Raw genomic sequence first — 20,517 nt, 5'->3', positions numbered from 1 at the left:
CCTAGACAGTTGCCCTGGGGAATTCCTGATTCTACCTGAATAATGTCAGAGAGGCTTCCATTAAAGAACACCCTCTGTTTCCTGTTAGGCAGGTAACTCTTTATCCACAATATAGCAGGGGATGTAAAGCCATAACACATACGTTTTTCCAGCAGCAGACTATGATCGATAATGGGAGAAGCTGCACTGAAGTCTAACAAGACAGCCCCCACAATCTTTTTATCATAAATTTATCTCAGCCAATCATCAGTCATTTGTGTAAGTGATGTGCATGTTGAGTGTCCTTCCCAATAAGCGTGTTGAAAGTCTGTTGTCAATTGTGACCCATTTCAGGAAACTAGGCGTGTGTCGCAAGTCACAACTTCACAGGAGAACATTTAATAAAAATATGTTTTAATCAAAATGCGTTTTTTGGCAGAAATGCCTTCTGGAACATGTGAACTTTCATGTGCCTTAATAACAAACATGTATGCTGTCTGTAAATACAAATACAATTGATAAATTACGAGCCTTATTGGTTAAGCCACAGAAAAAGTCAGCAACCTTCCAACTAGCCGTGATTGGCTGAGATAATGAGTGGGCTGGACATGCCGAGAGAGGATTTCAGATTGGTCTGCCATATAGAGGGCTTCTGTCTATTTGAGCTGGTCAGTCTGTTGGTAATACTGTCGAACGTGGCTTTTTATGAAATGTATCGTGTAGTGGAGCTGCATAATTGTTGCTCTCCACTTTCTGGAGGATCAAGTTTTAAAATCAGTGTAATTAGAGTATGATAGCTAAAGAGATGGAGAAAACACCTGTCTCCGGATTACATCTTCAAACTAAGGGCAGCCGTGGTATGGCATCCCTGACAGGGAGATGCGTCCATCATGCATGATGATGTATACGGGTAAGATAGTCTAGCTTTAGCTAGCTTCATTTTCAGATATTACACGTTTCTAAATTTGACAGAAAGTTTATTTTCAAGTTAAAGTGTACTGTTAGCTAGCTAGCTAACGTTAGTTGACTGGCTCACTAGCTAACGTTACGAGTATGGCGTTATTATTCGTATCCCAGAGCCGTTGGCTTTGCTAGTTTGAGCCTAATGTTAGCTAGCTAAGTTTGAACATGGTTGTTTAGCTCCCAGCAGATTGTTGAGCAGATTCATGCAGGATAGTAACAACATGATTTGGCACTATATTCATTGTTGTTTAACTAGCTAACGTTAGCTGGCTGGCTTGTTAGCTAACATTACGTGACGTGTGTGATCTTACACGTTGTTTACCTAGTTAGGTTCATTGTTTACCTAGCTAGCTTCATTGTTTACCTAGCTAGCTAACATTGAACCTGGTTGGTTAGCTCCCAGCATATTCATACAGTGACACCTTAGGGAAGCCACAGAATCTGGCTGATATCCCTTTAAATTATATCCCTTTAAACAACATGATTTGGCACTATGTTCATTGTTGTTTAACTAGCTATTGTTAGCTGGCTGGCTTGTTAGCTAACGTTACATGACGTTGTTTACCTAGCTAGGTTCATTGTTTACCTAGCTAGCTAGCTACATGTCTTAACTTGTTGAGTGTAGAGGGGGCAGAATTTCCTTTTTTGGCTAAAAAACGTACCCATTTGAAACAGCCTTTTTCTCAGCCCCAGAAACTATAATATGCATATAATTGTCAGATTAGGATAGACAACACTCTAAAGTTTCCAAAACTGTAAAAATATTGTATGTGAGTACAACAGAACTGATATTGCAGGTGAAAGCCTGAGGAAAATCCAATCAGGAAGTGCCTCTTATTTTGAAACCTCTGTGTTCCTATGCATGCCTATCCTCCATTTAAAGGGATATCAGCCAGATTTTTCTGTGGCTAAGGTGTCAAAAGTCTTTCGACATAGTTTCAGGCTTTTATTTAGAAAAATGAGCGTGAAGGATCACATTGCGCAAGTGGAGAGGTGGGGGCTCTCAGAGTGAGTTTGTGCGCAATTGAGTAAAGCCGGCATTGTTCCTCCTGCTGTTATGGAAAAAGCTACACACTGATATATTATTGAATATATATTTTAAAAACTATCTGAAGATTGATTATAAAAAAACATTTGACATGTTTCTGTGGACATTATAGATATTATTTGGAATATACGTCTGCGTTGTGGTGACCGCTCTTTCCTGTGGATTTCTGAACATAACACGACAAACAAACGTCGGTATTTGGGTATAAATAAAATAATCTCTATGGAACAAAAGGAACATTTGTTGTGTAACTGCGAGTCTCGTGAGTGAAACAAATCTGAAGATCATCAAGGGTAAACAATTTTTTTTATTGCTTTTCTGATTTTCGTGACCAAGCTACTTAATGCTTAGTGTACATAATGCTATGCTGTGCTATCGATAAATTTACACAAATGCTTGGATTGCTTTCGCTGTAAAGCATAATTTAAAAATCTGAGATGACAGGTGGATTAACAAAAGGCTAAGCTGTGTTTTCCTCTATTGCACTTGTGATTTCATGAATATGAATATTTTCTAGTAACATTATTTGACTGTGATGCTATGCTATTCAGCGGTTGCTGATGACAATTATCCCGCTACCGGGATGGGTAGCGTCAACATTAAGCTAAAGTGTACAACACCCGTTGAATATGGCCGCTGTCAGTAAACGTCTGAAAAAAGCGTAATGAAATTGTTGCCAGCAGAGCTGGTTAGGCTGTTTTCATGTTATCCAGAGGTAAACAAATCATCGGCCAGAGCGTCAAGTGGGCGCTCTGAACGTTATATAAAATATCCCCGTAGTCTAGAAAGGCATACATGTAGCTAATACTAGCCTCCTTCTGGCTTCAAAAGAAAAACAGGCCTTATTCCTAAAATAAAATCCCAACTTCAGCTTAATTTTTTTTGTAAGTTGTTGAATATACAATTTAAAAGAGAGGCCATCATCAATTAAAATTCCAAGATATTTATATGAGGTTACAACCTCAATCTCCTTGCCCTGACAGGTAGTAATAGGTTTGTATGTGACACATGTAGAAGTAGATGACAATGCATCAAACAGTGAGACCAAAACAAAGATCTACACACATACAAGAGGCATTTCTCACTCAATTGACCTGATGTTGTGATGTATTTCTTTAAGCCACTCAATAGGTCTACCCTCATTATTGGAATCACTTCACCGTCTGACCCACAAACTCAATTCAACATGGTTGGCTGAAGTCATTACACACATGTAACTACTCTAAAGTCACATAGATAATAAACTGATGCTATTTCAATATGGAGCTTAAAGTGATGTGTTGTTTAGCATGGCAACAAAGACCGTTGGTTCTAAACATTGCACAATAAACTGCGGGAGAATTCATCATTTTGCAGGTACAGTATCTGTCTTTATTTCAAGTGTTGGTGATCATAACATACGGTATGTTAAGGTAAGAGACAGACAGTGTGTTAGGGTAAGAGACAGACAGTGTGTTAGGGTAAGAGAAAGACAGTGTGTTAGGGTAAGAGACAGACAGTGTGTTAGGGTAAGAGACAGACAGTGTGTTAAGGTAAGAGAAAGACAGTGTGTTAGGGTAAGAGACAGACAGTGTGTTAGGGTAAGAGACAGACAGTGTGTTAAGGTAAGAGGCAGACAGTGTGTTAGGGTAAGAGAAAGACAGTGTGTTAGGGTAAGAGACAGACAGTGTGTTAGGGTAAGAGACAGACAGTGTGTTAAGGTAAGAGGCAGACAGTGTGTTAAGGTAAGAGGCAGACAGTGTGTTAGGGTAAGAGACAGACAGTGTGTTAAGGTAAGAGACAGACAGTGTGTTAAGGTAAGAGGCAGACAGTGTGTTAGGGTAAGAGAAAGACAGTGTGTTAGGGTAAGAGACAGACAGTGTGTTAGGGTAAGAGACAGACAGTGTGTTAAGGTAAGAGACAGACAGTGTGTTAGGGTAAGAGAAAGACAGTGTGTTAGGGTAAGAGACAGACAGTGTGTTAGGGTAAGAGACAGACAGTGTGTTAAGGTAAGAGACAGACAGTGTGTTAAGGTAAGAGACAGACAGTGTGTTAAGTTAAGAGACAGACAGTGTGTTAGGGTAAGAGACAGACAGTGTGTTAGGGTAAGAGACAGACAGTGTGTTAGGGTAAGAGACAGACAGTGTGTTAGGGTAAGAGACAGACAGTGTGTTAAGGTAAGAGACAGAGATAGTTAAATTATGGGTCATATAATCCCCACTGCAGTCAGGGTTCTGTTGCTATGGCAACACTGCACTTCAGAGTAGATCTGAGATCTTCTGTATCCTGCTGCACCTTCTAATCTCTGAAGACCCAAACACAAACCCTACTTAAAAAAAGACCCCCCCTCTCCCTTATAATGGAATATGTGCATGTGCTGGAAATGTTTGTATGGCAATAATTGTTATTGAAAAATCAGATTTTACAATTTTGTTAGAAATGATTGACTTCTATGCTGGGGCTGGTCTGATCTTCATGGTGATGGCTTTCAGGGAGTATGTATAGCCTTTCCATGTTTTCCAGTTGATGCCAATACCAAAGGTAGACTCGCCCCATGCATATATCCCATTGGGGTTAGTAAAATGGCAGTCATTGTTCCAAAATCCTCCGTAGTACACCTGGGCACAGTTGGCGGCGTTAAGGTCCTGGTCTTTATCTAACGTTGTAAATTTCTGACCATTGTGAAAAACCAGAGAATCTCCTGAGGAAACAGAGGAGATAAATAAGGACTCTAGGTAACTTAATGATAATACTTCCACCAGCTTTAGTTATGAACTAGTGATGCACCGATATGACATGTCTGGCCGATACCGATATCTGATATGTTCCAGGCCCCCAAAAAACTGATACCGATGCAGATAACCGATATAAAACATGTTTGCAGCCTTTTAAGCATTCTAGTACAGTTAAATAGTTAACACACACATATGGGCGCAGCGGTCTAAGGCACTGCATCTCAGTGCAAGAGGCGTCACTACAGTCCCTGGTTCGAATCCAGGTTGTATCACATCCGGCCGTGATTGAGAGTCCCGTAGGGCGGAGCACAATTGTCCCAGCATTGGCCGGGGTAGGCCGTCATTGTAAATAAGAATTTGTTCTTAACTGACTTGCCTAGTGAAATAAAGGTTACACACAAACACCACACTGACCAAAAAGTTATTTTGTTGGCATTTACATATGTCCCCATTACCAGAAAAACATCATCACAACCTATTTCTTTCACTTACTTGCTGTGCTGTTTCGTTGTTAATTTGTTCCGGCGTTTCATTCTCAACCAGGATTTCTATGGAACGCCGTTTGGGTCTTTGCGTGTCAAAATATCTACTATTTAACACAATTTGACGTGTCAATTAAGCTTGTTGACCAATCAGGACCTGAATATGACTGCACGTCACATAATAATTTAAGGCGTTAATATTTTTTTTACATAGTTATTACACATCACTCATATTGATTACACTATCACTTGTATTTCATGTTACAAAGATTCATCAATACGTATGCTATGATGCTGGTAAAGTTGTCTCTCACACCTACAGTCCTGGTCATAAAAAAGCTAGCTAGTTGATGGATGAAAACAATATTCTTCCCCCAAAACACGACATAATCTGTTTCAGTAGCTATAGTTCGCTAGCTAACATCTATTTAAGTAGCTATAGTTAGCTAGCTAACATCTATTTAAGTAGCTATAGTTAGCTAGCTAACATCTATTTCAGTAGCTATAGTTCGCTAGCTAACATCTATTTAAGTAGCTATAGTTAGCTAGCTAACATCTATTTCAGTAGCTATAGTTCGCTAGCTAACATCTATTTCAGTAGCTATATTTTGCTACCTAACATCTATTTCAGTAGCTATAGTTAGCTAGCTAACATCTATTTAAGTAGCTATAGTTAGCTAGCTGACATCTGTTTCAGTAGCTATAGTTCGCTAGCAAACATCTATTTCAGTAGCTTTAGTTAGCTAGCTAACTATATAGCTAGGTGTCATCATCTAAAATAACCCTAATTTGTAAGACAGATCTTATTTTATTATTCATCGGACCCATCTATGTGAAGCTAGCCACAATAAGGATTACACACAGGTGGATTGTATTTATCATCATTAGTCATTTAGGTCAACATTGGATCATTTAGAGATCCTCACTGAACTTCTGGAGAGAGTTTGCTGCACTGAAAGTAAAGGGGCTGAATAATTTTGCATGCCCAATTTTTCAGTTTTTGATTTGTTAAAAAAGTTTGAAATATCCAATAAATGTCGTTCCACTTCATGATTGTGTCCCACTTGTTGTTGATTCTTCACAAAAAAATACAGTTTTATATCTTTATGTTTGAAGCCTGAAATGTGGCAAAAGGTCGCAAAGTTCAAGGGGGCCGAATACTTTCGCAAAGGCACTGTACATTGTGTGCAAAAGGCATGAGGAGGTTGGCGAATAATTACAATTTAGCAGATTAACACTGGAGTGATACATGATCAGATGGTCATGTGCAGGTAGAGATACTGGTGTGCAAAAGAGCAGAAAAGTAAATAAATAAAAACAGGATGAGGATGAGGTAGGTAAATTGGGTGGGCTATTTACCGATGGACTATGTACAGTTGCAGCGATCGGTTAGCTGCTCAGATGGCAGATGTTTAAAGTTGGTGAGGGAGATAAAATTCTCCAACTTCAGCGATTTTTGCAATTCTTTCCAGTCACAGGCAGCAGAGAACTGGAAGGGAAGGCGGCCAAATGAGGTGTTGGCTTTAGGGATGATCAGTGAGATACACCTGCTGGAGCGCGTGCTACGGGTGGGTGTTGCCATCGTGACCAGTGAACTGAGATAATGTGGAGCTTTACCTAGCATGGACTTTTAGATGACCTGGAGCCAGTGGGTCTGGCGACGAATATGTAGCGAGGGCCAGCCGACTAGAGCATACAGGTCGCAGTGGTGGGTGGTATAAGGTGCTTTAGTAACAAAACGGATGGCACTGTGATAAACTGCATCCAGTTTGCTGAGTACAGTATTGGAAGCTATTTTGTAGATGACATCGCCGAAGTCGAGGATCGGTAGGATAGTCAGTTTTACTAGGGTAAGTTTGGCGGCGTGAGTGAAGGAGGCTTTGTTTTGCGAAATAGAAAACAGACTCTAGATTTGATTTTAGATTGGAGATGTTTGATATGAGTCTGGAAGGAGAGTGTACAGTCTAGCCAGACACCTAGGTACTTATAGATGTCCACATATTCTAGGTCGGAACCATCCACGGTGGTGATGCTAGTCGGGCGTGCGGGTGCAGGCAGCGAATGGTTGAAAAGCATGCATTTGATTTTATTAGCGTTTAAGAGCAGTTGGAGGCCACAGAAGGAGTGTTGTATGGCATTGAAGCTCGTTTGGAGGTTAGATAGCACAGTGTCCAAGGAAGGGCCAGAAGTATACAGAATGTGTCGTCTGCGTAGAGATGGATCAGGGAATTGCCCGCAGCAAGAGCAACATCATTGATATATACAGAGAAAAGAGTCGTCCCGAGAATTGAACCCTTTGCCACCCCCATAGTTCCATAGTATGTTGTGAAGCTAATAGCAGTGACGCTATTACTGTGTAATTTCGGGAGGGCAACATCTGAAAAATTTATTTTCATGAACTGAAGTTCCATTTCAATAGGCAAACAACAAGTGGCAACCTAGCTAATACTAACTTCGGTAGAGCAACATCTGAAAAATAGCGCCTACTTGGTAGTGTGTACCGGTGCTTGACCAGTCGGCGAAAGCCAACATCACCCACTACAAAGGACGGTTGATTGTCAAGGGCAATGAATTCCATTATCTTTGAGTCGTCTCTCTGAAATGTTGTTATCCTTTCAAATGACTGCTGGACTTGTTGTCTGCTCGATCCACACAGCAGACATTGTGGGCGAGGTTAGGAATGCTGTGTTGCACGTGTAGTGCAACATTTTACGTGGCATCATTACGTCATGTACGTTATATAGGTTTGCACGTCAGCTCTGACATCGGTTTTGCACATCAGCGTTAAACTAGACATCAGGCTGCTACTGATGTTGTCATTTTTAGTTAATATCGGCCAATTCCGATATGTTCACCGATATATCGTGCATCCCTAGTAATGAACCCTTGTTGACAGATTTTCTTGCACTATTTTCCTTGTAATTTTCTCTGGTACTATATTCTGGTACTATACTCTTGTACTATGTTCTAGTGCTATGCTCATGGACTATATTATGGTACTATATTCTGGTACTATATTCTAGTGCTATATTCTGGTACTATACTTTGGTACTATACTCTGGTACTATATTTTAGTGCTATATTATGCCACTATATTCTGGTACTATACTCTGGTAATATATTCCAGTGCTATATTATGGTACTATACTCAGGTACTATACTCATGGACTATATTCCAATTCTATAGTATGGTACTATATTATGGTACTATACTCTGGTACTGTATTCTAGTGCTATATTATGGTACTAAACTCTGGTACTATACTCTGGTACTATATTCTGGTACTATATTCTGGTACTGTACTCTTGGACTATATGCCAGTGCTATATTCTGGTACTATACTCTGGTACTATACTCTTGGACTATATTCTGGCACTATACTCTGGTACTATACTCTGGTACTATATTCTGGTGCTATACTCTGGTACTATACTCTTGGACTATACTCTTGGACTATATTCTGGTACTATGTTCTGGTACTATACTCTTGGACTATATTAGGGTACTATGTTATGGTACTATACTCTGGTACTATATTCTTGTACTATACTCTTGGACTATATTCTAGTGCTATATTCTTGTACTATATTCTTGGACTATATGCTGGTACTATATTCTTGGTCTATATTCAGGTGCAATATTCTTGGACTATATTCTGGTACTACAGTATATTCTGGTTCTACAGTATATTATTGGACTATATTATGGTACTACAGTATATTATTGGACTATATTATGGTACTACAGTATATTCTGGTTCTACAGTATATTATTGGACTATATTATGGTACTACAGTATATTCTTGGACTATATGCTGGTACTATATTCTTGGTCTATATTCAGGTGCAATATTCTTGGACTATATTCTGGTACTACAGTATATTCTGGTTCTACAGTATATTATTGGACTATATTATGGTACCACAGTATATTCTGGTTCTACAGTATATTATTGGACTATATTATGGTACTACAGTATATTATTGGACTATATTATGGTACTACAGTATATTCTGGTTCTACAGTATATTATTGGACTATATTATGGTACTACAGTATATTCTGGTACTACAGTATATTATTGGACTATATTATGGTACTACAGTATATTCTGGTTCTACAGTATATTATTGGACTATATTCTGGTTCTACAGTATATTATTGGACTATATTATGGTACTACAGTATATTCTGGTACTACAGTATATTATTGGACTATATTATGGTACTACAGTATATTCTGGTACTACAGTATATTATTGGACTATATTATGGTACTACAGTATATTATTGGACTATATTCTGGTACTACAGTATATTCTGGTTCTACAGTATATTATTGGACTATATTCTGGTTCTACAGTATATTATTGGACTATATTATGGTACTACAGTATATTATTGGACTATATTATGGTACTACAGTATATTATTGGACTATATTATGGTACTACAGTATATTATTGGACTATATTATGGTACTACAGTATATTATTGGACTATATTATGGTACTACAGTATATTATTGGACTATATTATGGTACTACAGTATATTCTTGGACTATTTTATTATATATTATATATTTTATTTTTCTTGGGTTATTTTTTCTTGGACAATATAAATTGTCACCCACCTGCTCCTCCATCTTTGAATGAGCCCAGTGTTAGCAGGTATCCTTCAGCCTCTGGTCCAACGGAGAAGGACGAGTACTGAGCATAGACCTTATTCCCCTCAAAGTCCTCCATGTCCACCCTCAGCTCATAGGTTCCTTTCATAGTCATGAGATGCATTGTCTCCAGCCCTGGAGAATGAAATCAACATAGCAGTTCACTGTGTTGTCTGAATACAATGACAAATGGCCTTGAATGAACTAGGACAAACCGGATGAAGTCAGTGGTAGAACAAGGTTCTAGGAGGAGAACGTTCTGTTGGCTAGAAGTTAAACCAGTTCCTACCCAGCCAGTACTCTCCAGCTGCGCTCCCAAAACCACTCTTGTACTGATCCCACTTCCTGTAGAAGTTCACTGATCCATCCTGTCGGCTCTGAATCAGCTGATTTAGAGAGAGATTGTTTCATTGACATATTAAGAGAGAGAGATTGTTTAATTGACAGATTAAGAGAGAGAGAGATTGTTTCATTGACAGATTAAGATAGAGATATTGTTTAATTGACAGATTAAGAGAGAGAGAGATTGTTTAATTGACAGATTAAGAGAGAGAGATTGTTTCATTGACAGATTAAGAGAGAGAGAGATTGTTTCATTGACAGATTAAGAGAGAGAGATTGTTTAATTGACAGATTAAGAGAGAGAGGTTGTTTAATTGACAGATTAAGAGAGAGAGAGATTGTTTAATTGACAGATTAAGAGAGAGATATTGTTTAATTGACAGATTAAGAGAGAGATATTGTTTAATTGACAGATTAAGAGAGAGAGATTGTTTAATTGACAGATTGAGAGAGAGAGATTGTTTCATTGACAGATTAAGAGAGAGAGATTGTTTAATCGACAGATTAAGAGAGAGAGATTGTTTCATTGACAGATTAAGAGAGAGAGAGATTGTTTCATTAACAGATTAAGAGAGAGAGATTGTTTGATAAACAGATTAAGAGAGAGAGAGATTGTTTAATTAACAGATTAAGAGAGAGATATTGTTTAATTGACAGATTAAGAGAGAGAGAGATTGTTTGATAAACAGATTAAGAGAGAGAGAGATTGTTTAATTGACAGATTAAGAGAGAGATATTGTTTAATTGACAGATTAAGAGAGAGAGAGATTGTTTGATAAACAGATTAAGAGAGAGAGAGAGATTGTTTAATTAACAGATTAAGAGAGAGAGATATTGTTTAATTAACAGATTAAGAGAGAGAGATATTATTTAATTAACAGATTAAGAGAGAGAGAGATTGTTTAATTAACAGATTAAGAGAGAGAGAGAGATTGTTTAATTGACAGATTAAGAGAGAGAGAGAGATTGTTCATGGTAAATTAGTCTTTAAGTGTATTTCAATACCACACATTGAAACTGACCGTCCACTTTCCTAGATATGCACTTTCAAACCCCATGTCACAGAAGACCTGGACAGGTGAGGTAGGTCCTGCAGGGTAGATGGTGTAGACCCCGTTTTGTCCAGAACCTGATCTATAGACCTCATCACAGTCCACTGGATGCAGGGAGGACTGCACCATCACGGGGACCAGTAGAGCCAGCAGCAAGATGGACTGCAGCACAGGGTAGATGGATACAGCAGTTTAATACAAAAACTGTCTAGTGTTGGTTCATTTGTAGTTATTATGGATACATTTATTATGCCAAAGCAGCAGCTACTCTGCCTGGGGTCCAGCAAAATAAGGCAGTTTATACAGTTTTAAAAACATCACAATACATTCACAGATTTCACAACACACTGTGTGCCCTCAGGCCCCTACTCCACCACCACCACATATCTACAGTACTAAATCCAGTGCGTATGTTATTGTGTGTGTGTGTGTGTGTGTGTGTGTGTGTGTGTGTGTGTGTGTGTGTGTGTGTGCGTGCGTGCGTGCGTGCGTGTGTGCGTGTGTGTGTGCATGTGTCTGTGCCAATGTTTGTGTTGCTCCACAGTCCCCGCAGTTCCATAAGGTGTTTTTTAATCTGTTTTAAAAAATATATATAATTCTACTGCTGCATCAGTTACCTGATGTGGAATAGAGTTCCATGTAGTCATGGCTCTGTGTAGTACTGTGGAATAGAGTTCCATGTAGTCATGGCTCTATGTAGTACTGTGGAATAGAGTTCCATGTAGTCATGGCTCTATGTAGTACTGTGGAATAGAGTTCCATGTAGTCATGGCTCTGTGGAATAGAGTTCCATGTAGTCATGGCTCTATGTAGTACTGTGGAATAGAGTTCCATGTAGTCATGGCTCTATGTAGTACTGTGGAATAGAGTTCCATGTAGTCATGGCTCTATGTAGTACTGTGGAATAGAGTTCCATGTAGTCATGGCTCTATGTAGTACTGTGGAATAGAGTTCCATGTAGTCATGTCTCTATGTAGTACTGTGGAATAGAGTTCCATGTAGTCATGGCTCTATGTAGTACTGTGGAATAGAGTTCCATGTAGTCATGGCTCTATGTAGTACTGTGGAATAGAGTTCCATGTAGTCATGGCTCTATGTAGTACTGTGGAATAGAGTTCCATGTAGTCATGTCTCTATGTAGTACTGTGGAATAGAGTTCCATGTAGTCATGGCTCTATGTAGTACTGTGGAATAGAGTTCCATGTAGTCATGGCTCTATGTAGTACTGTGGAATAGAGTTCCATGTAGTCATGGCTCTATGTAGTACTGTGGAATAGAGTTCCATGTAGTCATGGCTCTATGTAGTACTGTGGAATAGAGTTCCATGTAGTCATGGCTCTATGTAGTACTGTGGAATAGAGTTCCATGTAGTCATGGCTCTATGTAGTACTGTGGAATAGAGTTCCATGTAGTCATGTCTCTATGTAGTACTGTGGAATAGAGTTCCATGTAGTCATGGCTCTATGTAGTACTGTGGAATAGAGTTCCATGTAGTCATGGCTCTATGTAGTACTGTGGAATAGAGTTCCATGTAGTCATGGCTCTATGTAGTACTGTGGAATAGAGTTCCATGTAGTCATGGCTCTATGTAGTACTGTGGAATAGAGTTCCATGTAGTCATGTCTCTATGTAGTACTGTGGAATAGAGTTCCATGTAGTCATGTCTCTATGTAGTACTGTGGAATAGAGTTCCATGTGGTCATGGCTCTATGTAGTACTGTGGAATAGAGTTCCATGTAGTCATGGCTCTATGTAGTACTGTGGAATAGAGTTCCATGTAGTCATGGCGCAATGTAGTACTGTGGAATAGAGTTCCATGTAGTCATGGCTCTGTGTAGTACTGTGGAATAGAGTTCCATGTAGTCATGTCTCTATGTAGTACTGTGGAATAGAGTTCCATGTAGTCATGTCTCTATGTAGTACTGTGGAATAGAGTTCCATGTAGTCATGGCTCTATGTAGTACTGTGGAATAGAGTTCCATGTAGTCATGGCTCTATGTAGTACTGTGGAATAGAGTTCCATGTAGTCATGGCTCTATGTAGTACTGTGGAATAGAGTTCCATGTAGTCATGGCTCTGTGTAGTACTGTGGAATAGAGTTCCATGTAGTCATGTCTCTATGTAGTACTGTGGAATAGAGTTCCATGTAGTCATGGCTCTATGTAGTACTGTGTAATAGAGTTCCATGTAGTCATGGCTCTATGTAGTACTGTGGAATAGAGTTCCATGTAGTCATGGCTCTATGTAGTACTGTGGAATAGAGTTCCATGTAGTCATGGCTCTGTGTAGTACTGTGGAATAGAGTTCCATGTAGTCATGTCTCTATGTAGTACTGTGGAATAGAGTTCCATGTAGTCATGGCTCTATGTAGTACTGTGGAATAGAGTTCCATGTAGTCATGGCTCTATGTAGTACTGTGGAATAGAGTTCCATGTAGTCATGGCTCTATGTAGTACTGTGGAATAGAGTTCCATGTAGTCATGGCTCTATGTAGTACTGTGGAATAGAGTTCCATGTAGTCATGGCTCTGTGTAGTACTGTGGAATAGAGTTCCATGTAGTCATGGCTCTATGTAGTACTGTGGAATAGAGTTCCATGTAGTCATGGCTCTGTGTAGTACTGTGGAATAGAGTTCCATGTAGTCATGGCTCTGTGTAGTAGTGTGCTGCTCCCATAGTCTGTTCTGAACTTGGGGACTGTGAAGAGACCTCTTGTGGCATGTATTGTGGGGTATGTATGGGTGTCTGAGCTGTGTGCCAGTAATTCAGACAGACAGCTCGGTGCAGTCAACATGTCAATACCTCTCATAAATACAAGTAGTGATGAAGTCAATCTCTCCTCCACTTTCAGCCAGGAGAGATTGACATGCATATTATTAAAAGTCATTTTTTGTGGCACCTGACCACACGACTGAACAGTAGTCAAGGTGTGACAAAACTAGGGCCTGTAGGACCTGCCTTGTTGATAGTGTTGTTAAGAAGGCAGAGCAGCGTTTGATTATAGACAGACTTCTCTCCATCTTAGCTACTACTGCACCAATATGTTTTGACCATGACAGTTTACAATCTAGGGTTACTCCAAGCCGTTTAGTCATCTCAATTTCCACATGATTTATTACAAGATTTAGTTGAGGTTTAGGGTTTAGTGAGTGTTTTGTTCCAAATACAATACTTTTAGTTTTAGAAATATTTAGGCCTAACTTATTCCTTGCCACCCATTCTGAAACTAACTGCAGCTCTTTGTTAAGTGTGGCAGTCATTTCAGTCGCTGCAGTAGCTGACGTGTATAGTGTTGAGTCATCCGCATACATAGACACACTGGCTTTACTCAAAGCCAGTAGCATGTCATTAGTAAAGATTGAAAAAGTAAGGGGCCTAGACAGCTGCCCTGGGGAATTCCTGATTCTACCAGGATTATGTTGTAGAGGCTTCCATTAAAGAACACCCTCTGTGTTCTGTTAGACAGGTAACTCTTTATCCACATTATAGCAGGGGGTGTAAAGCCATAACACCCTCTGTGTTCTGTTAGACAGGTAACTCTTTATCCACATTATAGCAGGGGGTGTAAAGCCATAACACCCTCTGTGTTCTGTTAGACAGGTAACTCTTTATCCACATTATAGCAGGGGGTGTAAAGCCATAACACCCTCTGTGTTCTGTTAGACAGGTAACTCTTTATCCACATTATAGCAGGGGGTGTAAAACCATAACATACGTTTTTCAATAATGTCAAAAGCTGCAATGAAGTCTAACAAGACAGCCCCCACAATCATTTTATCATCAATTTCTCTCAGCTAATCATCAGTCATTTGTGAAAATGCTGTGCTTGTTGAGTGTCCTTCTCTATAAGCATGCTGAAATTATGTTGTTTACTGTGAAATAGCATTGTATCTGGTCAAACACAATTTCTTCCAGAAGTTGACTAAGTGTTGGTAACAGGCTGATTGCCAGACTTAATTGCCATACATTTTGCCTCATCCCTCTCAACCAAACAATTTTTCAATTCCTCATCAATCCATGGAGATTTAACAGTTTTTACAGTCATTTTCTTAATGGATGCTTATTAGTAACTGGAATAAGTAGTTTCATAAATGTGTCAAGTGCAGCATCTGGTTGCTCCTCATTACACACCACAGACCAGCAGCATCTGGTTGCTCCTCATTACACACCACAGACCAGCAGCATCTGGTTGCTCCTCATTACACACCACAGACCAGCAGCATCTGGTTGCTCCTCATTACACACCACAGACCAGCAGTGTCTGGTTGCTCCTCATTACACACCACAGACCAGCAGCGTCTGGTTGCTCCTCATTACTCACCACAGACCAGCAGCGTCTGGTTGCTCCTCATTACACACCACAGAACAGCAGTGTCTGGTTGCTCCTCATTACACACCACAGACCAGCAGTGTCTGGTTGCTCCTCATTACACACCACAGACCAGCAGTGTCTGGTTGCTCCTCATTACTCACCACAGACCAGCAGTGTCTGGTTGCTCCTCATTACTCACCACAGACCAGCAGTGTCTGGTTGCTCCTCATTACACACCACAGACCAGCAGTGTCTGGTTGCTCCTCATTACACACCACAGACCAGCAGCATCTGGTTGCTCCTCATTACACACCACAGACCAGCAGTGTCTGGTTGCTCCTCATTACTCACCACAGACCAGCAGTGTCTGGTTGCTCCTCATTACACACCACAGACCAGCAGCATCTGGTTGCTCCTCATTACTCACCACAGACCAGCAGTGTCTGGTTGCTCCTCATTACACACCACAGACCAGCAGTGTCTGGTTGCTCCTCATTACTCACCACAGACCAGCAGTGTCTGGTTGCTCCTCATTACACGCCACAGACCAGCAGTGTCTGGTTGCTCCTCATTACACACCACAGACCAGCAGTGTCTGGTTGCTCCTCATTACTCACCACAGACCAGCAGTGTCTGGTTGCTCCTCATTACTCACCACAGACCAGCAGTGTCTGGTTGCTCCTCATTACTCACCACAGACCAGCAGTGTCTGGTTGCTCCTCATTACTCACCACAGACCAGCAAATATGATTTACATCAATAGCATACACTATATTAGGCCCAGCCTGTCCTCTTATACACTATATTAGGCCCAGCCTGTCCTCTTATACACTATATTAGGCCCAGCCTGTCCTCTTAAACACTATATTAGGCCCAGCCTGTCCTCTTATTCACTATATTAGGCCCAGCCTGACCTCTTATACACTATATTAGGCCCAGCCTGTCCTCTTATTCACTATATTAGGCCCAGCCTGTCCTCTTATTCACTATATTAGGCCCAGCATGTCCTCTTATTCACTTTATTAGGCCCAGCCTGACCTCTTATACACTATATTAGGCCCATCCTGACCTCTTATACACTATATTAGGCCCAGCCTGACCTCTTATACACTATATTAGGCCCAGCCTGACCTCTTATACACTATATTAGGCCCAGCCTGTCCTCTTATACACTATATTAGGCCCAGCCTGTCCTCTTATACACTATATAAGGCCCAGCCTGTCCTCTTATACACTATATTAGGCCCAGCCTGTCCTCTTATACACTATATTAGGCCCAGCCTGTCCTCTTATACACTATATTAGGCCCAGCCTGACCTCTTATACACTATATTAGGCCCAGCCTGACCTCTTATACACTATATTAGGCCCAGCCTGACCTCTTATACACTATATTAGGCCCATCCTGACCTCTTATACACTATATTAGGCCCATCCTGACCTCTTATACACTATATTAGGCCCAGCCTGACCTCTTATACACTATATTAGGCCCAGCCTGTCCTCTTATTCACTATATTAGGCCCATCCTGACCTCTTATACACTATATTAGGCCCAGCCTGACCTCTTATTCACTATATTAGGCCCAGTCTTTGGAACGTTAGTTTTCCTAGATATGGCTGTTATATTGTGATCACTACAGCCTATGGATTTGTATACTGCTTTCAAACAAATCTCTGCAGCATTAGTAAAGATATGATCAATACATGTTGATGATTTAATTCCTGTGCTGTTTGTAACTACCCTGGTAGGTTGACTGATAACCTGAACCAGGTTGCCGGCACTGGTTCCAGTTTGAAGTTTTTTCCTGAGTGGGCAGCCTGACGAAAGACCGTCAATATTTAAATCCCCCAGAAAATATACTTCTCTGTTGATATCACAAACATTATCAAGCATTTCACACATATTATCCAGATACTGACTGTTAGCACTTGGTGGTCTATAGCAGCTTCCCACCAGAATGGGCTTTTCATTAGAGACACATGTCCTATATTCTCGTTAGTATCTCTGAATGCTGTTTTCTGACCATTCTAATAATGCTGTGGTTTATTAATACTTACCATCGTTGTTGTGATAGATGTCTGTTTGCCTTTGAAGGAAACTTCAGAATAGTATGTTGAATGGACGTCCTGTAAGAAAAGGGAGCTCATTTACTACAGTATTGTTCAGGTCTCCAGCTGTTGGTGAAATACTAACACTTACACAGTCACTCTGTCTCACTATGACAATTTACATTTTACTGTGTTAACAAACAGGATTCTAGTTAGGTCCTATGATGACTGAACAGATCGGACAATGTTACCTTAGGCACCGGGAAAACCTCCCTTCCTAATTGTTTTATTTTAAATGATTTGAAATGATTTGTGATCAGTTAAGAATAGTGAGAGACATGCATGAGCTCACCTGTATCAGTGACAGATGTCAGTGTCTTCATGAGCTGTTTGTCCCCACTAAGATGCACACCTCTTTTATAAAGGCAGCCCAGAGCATGTTGCATCACTCAGTACTTTCTCTGGTCCACACCTCTTTTATAAAGACAACCCAGAGCATGTTGCAACACTCAGTACTTTCCCTGTGTTTTCCCTGTGTTTCTCTAAGCGCCGGATTTCGGCCAAATAGCCGGTAACATACTTATTTTCAGCTGGCTACTTTTCATTTAAAAGTTTTAATTCGCTAGCAGAAAACTCAGTCGAGACCTCTCCTGCTAGAATGAGCGATATGCATCTTCTAGTGATCTATTGATAGGACAGGCCCATGATCTATCGATAGGACAGGCCCATGATCTATCGATAGGACAGGCTGTCTCAAAGAGAGGGAGGCATTTCACTGTCTCAAAGAGAGGGAGGCATTTAACTGTCTCAAAGAGAGGGAGGCATTTCACTGTCTCAAAGAGAGGGAGGCATTTAACTGTCTCAAAGAGAGGGAGGCATTTCACTGTCTCAAAGAGAGGGAGGCATTTCAAAATATCAGAATGAATTACTGCTGACTGCATTGATTCAATTAATTAGGCTGGCGGCTGTTGGGGAGAAGGCTGTTTATGCTGCCAGACAGTGGTTTCTACCAGCCCAGTCGTGTCCAGTCCAGCAGTGGGTTGAGGGACCAGACCAAGCGGACTGATCAGGCAGCTCTCCATAATAAGTCTTCCCTAAGCTGGACCAGTTGACTTTGTGCTCAACTTCCCGGCATGGCTGACTGGTTCTCTATAGTGGTGGGTGGTTGAGCCGGGACGAGTGGGACTCGCTGACTGACTGGCTGGCTTACTGGCTGACTGGTTGACTAACTGGCAGACTGACTGGTTGACTACACGGCTGGCTGGCTGGCTGGCTGGCTGACTGACTGACTGGCTGTGGACTGCATTGTATAGAGAAAAGAGCTGATTAACCATATGACAATAGGATTTGTGCAGAACAGATTCCAGACAGGGAGGCCAGTAGGGCCGGTCCAAACCAGCTGATTTTGCGCTGCTATTTTGGTCCCCCCTACGGATCATGCTGCACAGAGTGACTTGCGCCTACAAATATGGTAAGTGAGAGAGAGACCCCCAGCTCAGCTATGTAGAGGTGCTGTCTGTGGAGACAGCTGGGGGAAGGCTAGTGGTCACAGCACCGGTATCACTGTCAGGGAGCTGTGAGGCTGGGGAGCTGTGAGGCTAGATACTGTCAGGGAGCTGTGAGGCTAGGTAGTGTCAGGGAGCTGTGAGGCTGGGGAGCTGTGAAGCTAGGTACTGTCAGGGAGCTGTGAGGCTGGGGAGCAGTGAAGCTAGATACTGTCAGGGAGCTGTGAGGCTAGGTAGTGTCAGGGAGCTGTGAGGCTAGGTAGTGTCAGGGAGCTGTGAGGCTGGGGAGCTGTGAAGCTAGATACTGTCAGGGAGCTGTGAGGCTAGGTAGTGTCAGGGAGCTGTGAGGCTAGGTAGTGTCAGGGAGCTGTGAGGCTGGGGAGCTGTGAGGCTAGGTAGTGTCAGGGAGCTGTGAGGCTAGGTAGTGTCAGGGAGCTGTGAGGCTAGGTACTGTCAGGGAGCTGTGAGGCTGGGGAGCTGTGAAGCTAGGTACTGTCAGGGAGCTGTGAGGCTGGTGAGCAGTGAAGCTAGGTACTGTCAGGGAGCTGTGAGGCTGGGGAGCAGTGAAGCTAGATACTGTCAGGGAGCTGTGAGGCTAGGTAGTGTCAGGGAGCTGTGAGGCTAGGTAGTGTCAGGGAGCTGTGAAGCTAGGTAGTGTCAGGGAGCTGTGAGGCTAGGTAGTGTCAGGGAGCTGTGCGGCTAGGTAGTGTCAGGGAGCTGTGAGGCTAGGTAGAGTCAGGGAGCTGTGAGGCTAGGTAGTGTCAGGGAGCTGTGAGGCTAGGTAGTGTCAGGGAGCTGTGAAGCTAGGTAGTGTCAGGGAGCTGTGAAGCTAGGTAATGTCAGGGAGCTGTGAGACTAGGTAGTGTCAGAGAGCTGTGAGGCTAGGTACTGTCAGGGAGCTGTGAGGCAAGATAGTTTCAGGGAGCTGTTAGGCTAGATACTGTCAGGGAGCTGTGAGGCTAGATACTGTCAGGGAGATGTGAGGCTAGATAGTTTCAGGGAGCTGTGAGGCTAGGTAGTTTCAGGGAGCTGTGAGGCTAGGTAGTGTCAGGGAGCTATGACGCTAGTGAGCTGTGAGGCTAGGTAGTGTCAGAGAGCTGTGAGGCTAGGTGGTGTCAGGTTGAGACCAGTGTTAGCAGGCTAGGTAGTATCAGGTTGGGGACCAGTGTTAGCAGGCTAGGTAGTATCAGGTTGAGACCAGCGTTAGCAGGCTTGGTAGTATCAGGTTGAGACCAGTGTTAGCAGGCTAGGTAGTGTCAGGTTGAGACCAGTGTTAGCAGGCTAGGTAGTATCAGGTTGAGACCAGTGTTAGCAGGCTAGGTAGTGTCAGGTTGAGACCAGTGTTAGCAGGCTAGGTAGTGTCAGGTTGAGACCAGTGTTAGCAGGCTAGGTAGTATCAG

The 20,517-nt window shown here is 41.6% G+C and overlaps 1 protein-coding gene across 1 annotated transcript; it reads right to left on the bottom strand.

Moving 5' to 3' along the window:
- Nucleotides 1-4,084: 4,084 nt before the first annotated feature.
- Nucleotides 4,085-18,107, bottom strand: LOC110518885 (microfibril-associated glycoprotein 4). The gene is made up of 6 exons (XM_036972083.1): nucleotides 17,965-18,107; nucleotides 17,622-17,690; nucleotides 11,220-11,411; nucleotides 10,145-10,241; nucleotides 9,823-9,990; nucleotides 4,085-4,670 (listed from the first exon to the last, which is right to left on the bottom strand). The coding sequence occupies exons 2-6, from the start codon at nucleotides 17,622-17,624 to the stop codon at nucleotides 4,420-4,422; spliced, it is 711 nt and encodes a 236-aa protein (XP_036827978.1). The 5' UTR covers nucleotides 17,625-17,690; nucleotides 17,965-18,107; the 3' UTR covers nucleotides 4,085-4,419.
- Between the last annotated feature and the right edge of the window lie 2,410 nt (nucleotides 18,108-20,517).

This window comes from Oncorhynchus mykiss, unplaced genomic scaffold (genome assembly GCF_013265735.2).
Source record: "Oncorhynchus mykiss isolate Arlee unplaced genomic scaffold, USDA_OmykA_1.1 un_scaffold_119, whole genome shotgun sequence".
In the NCBI taxonomy this organism is placed as follows: domain Eukaryota; kingdom Metazoa; phylum Chordata; class Actinopteri; order Salmoniformes; family Salmonidae; genus Oncorhynchus; species Oncorhynchus mykiss.
This window is presented reverse-complemented; position numbering and strand designations above follow the sequence as displayed.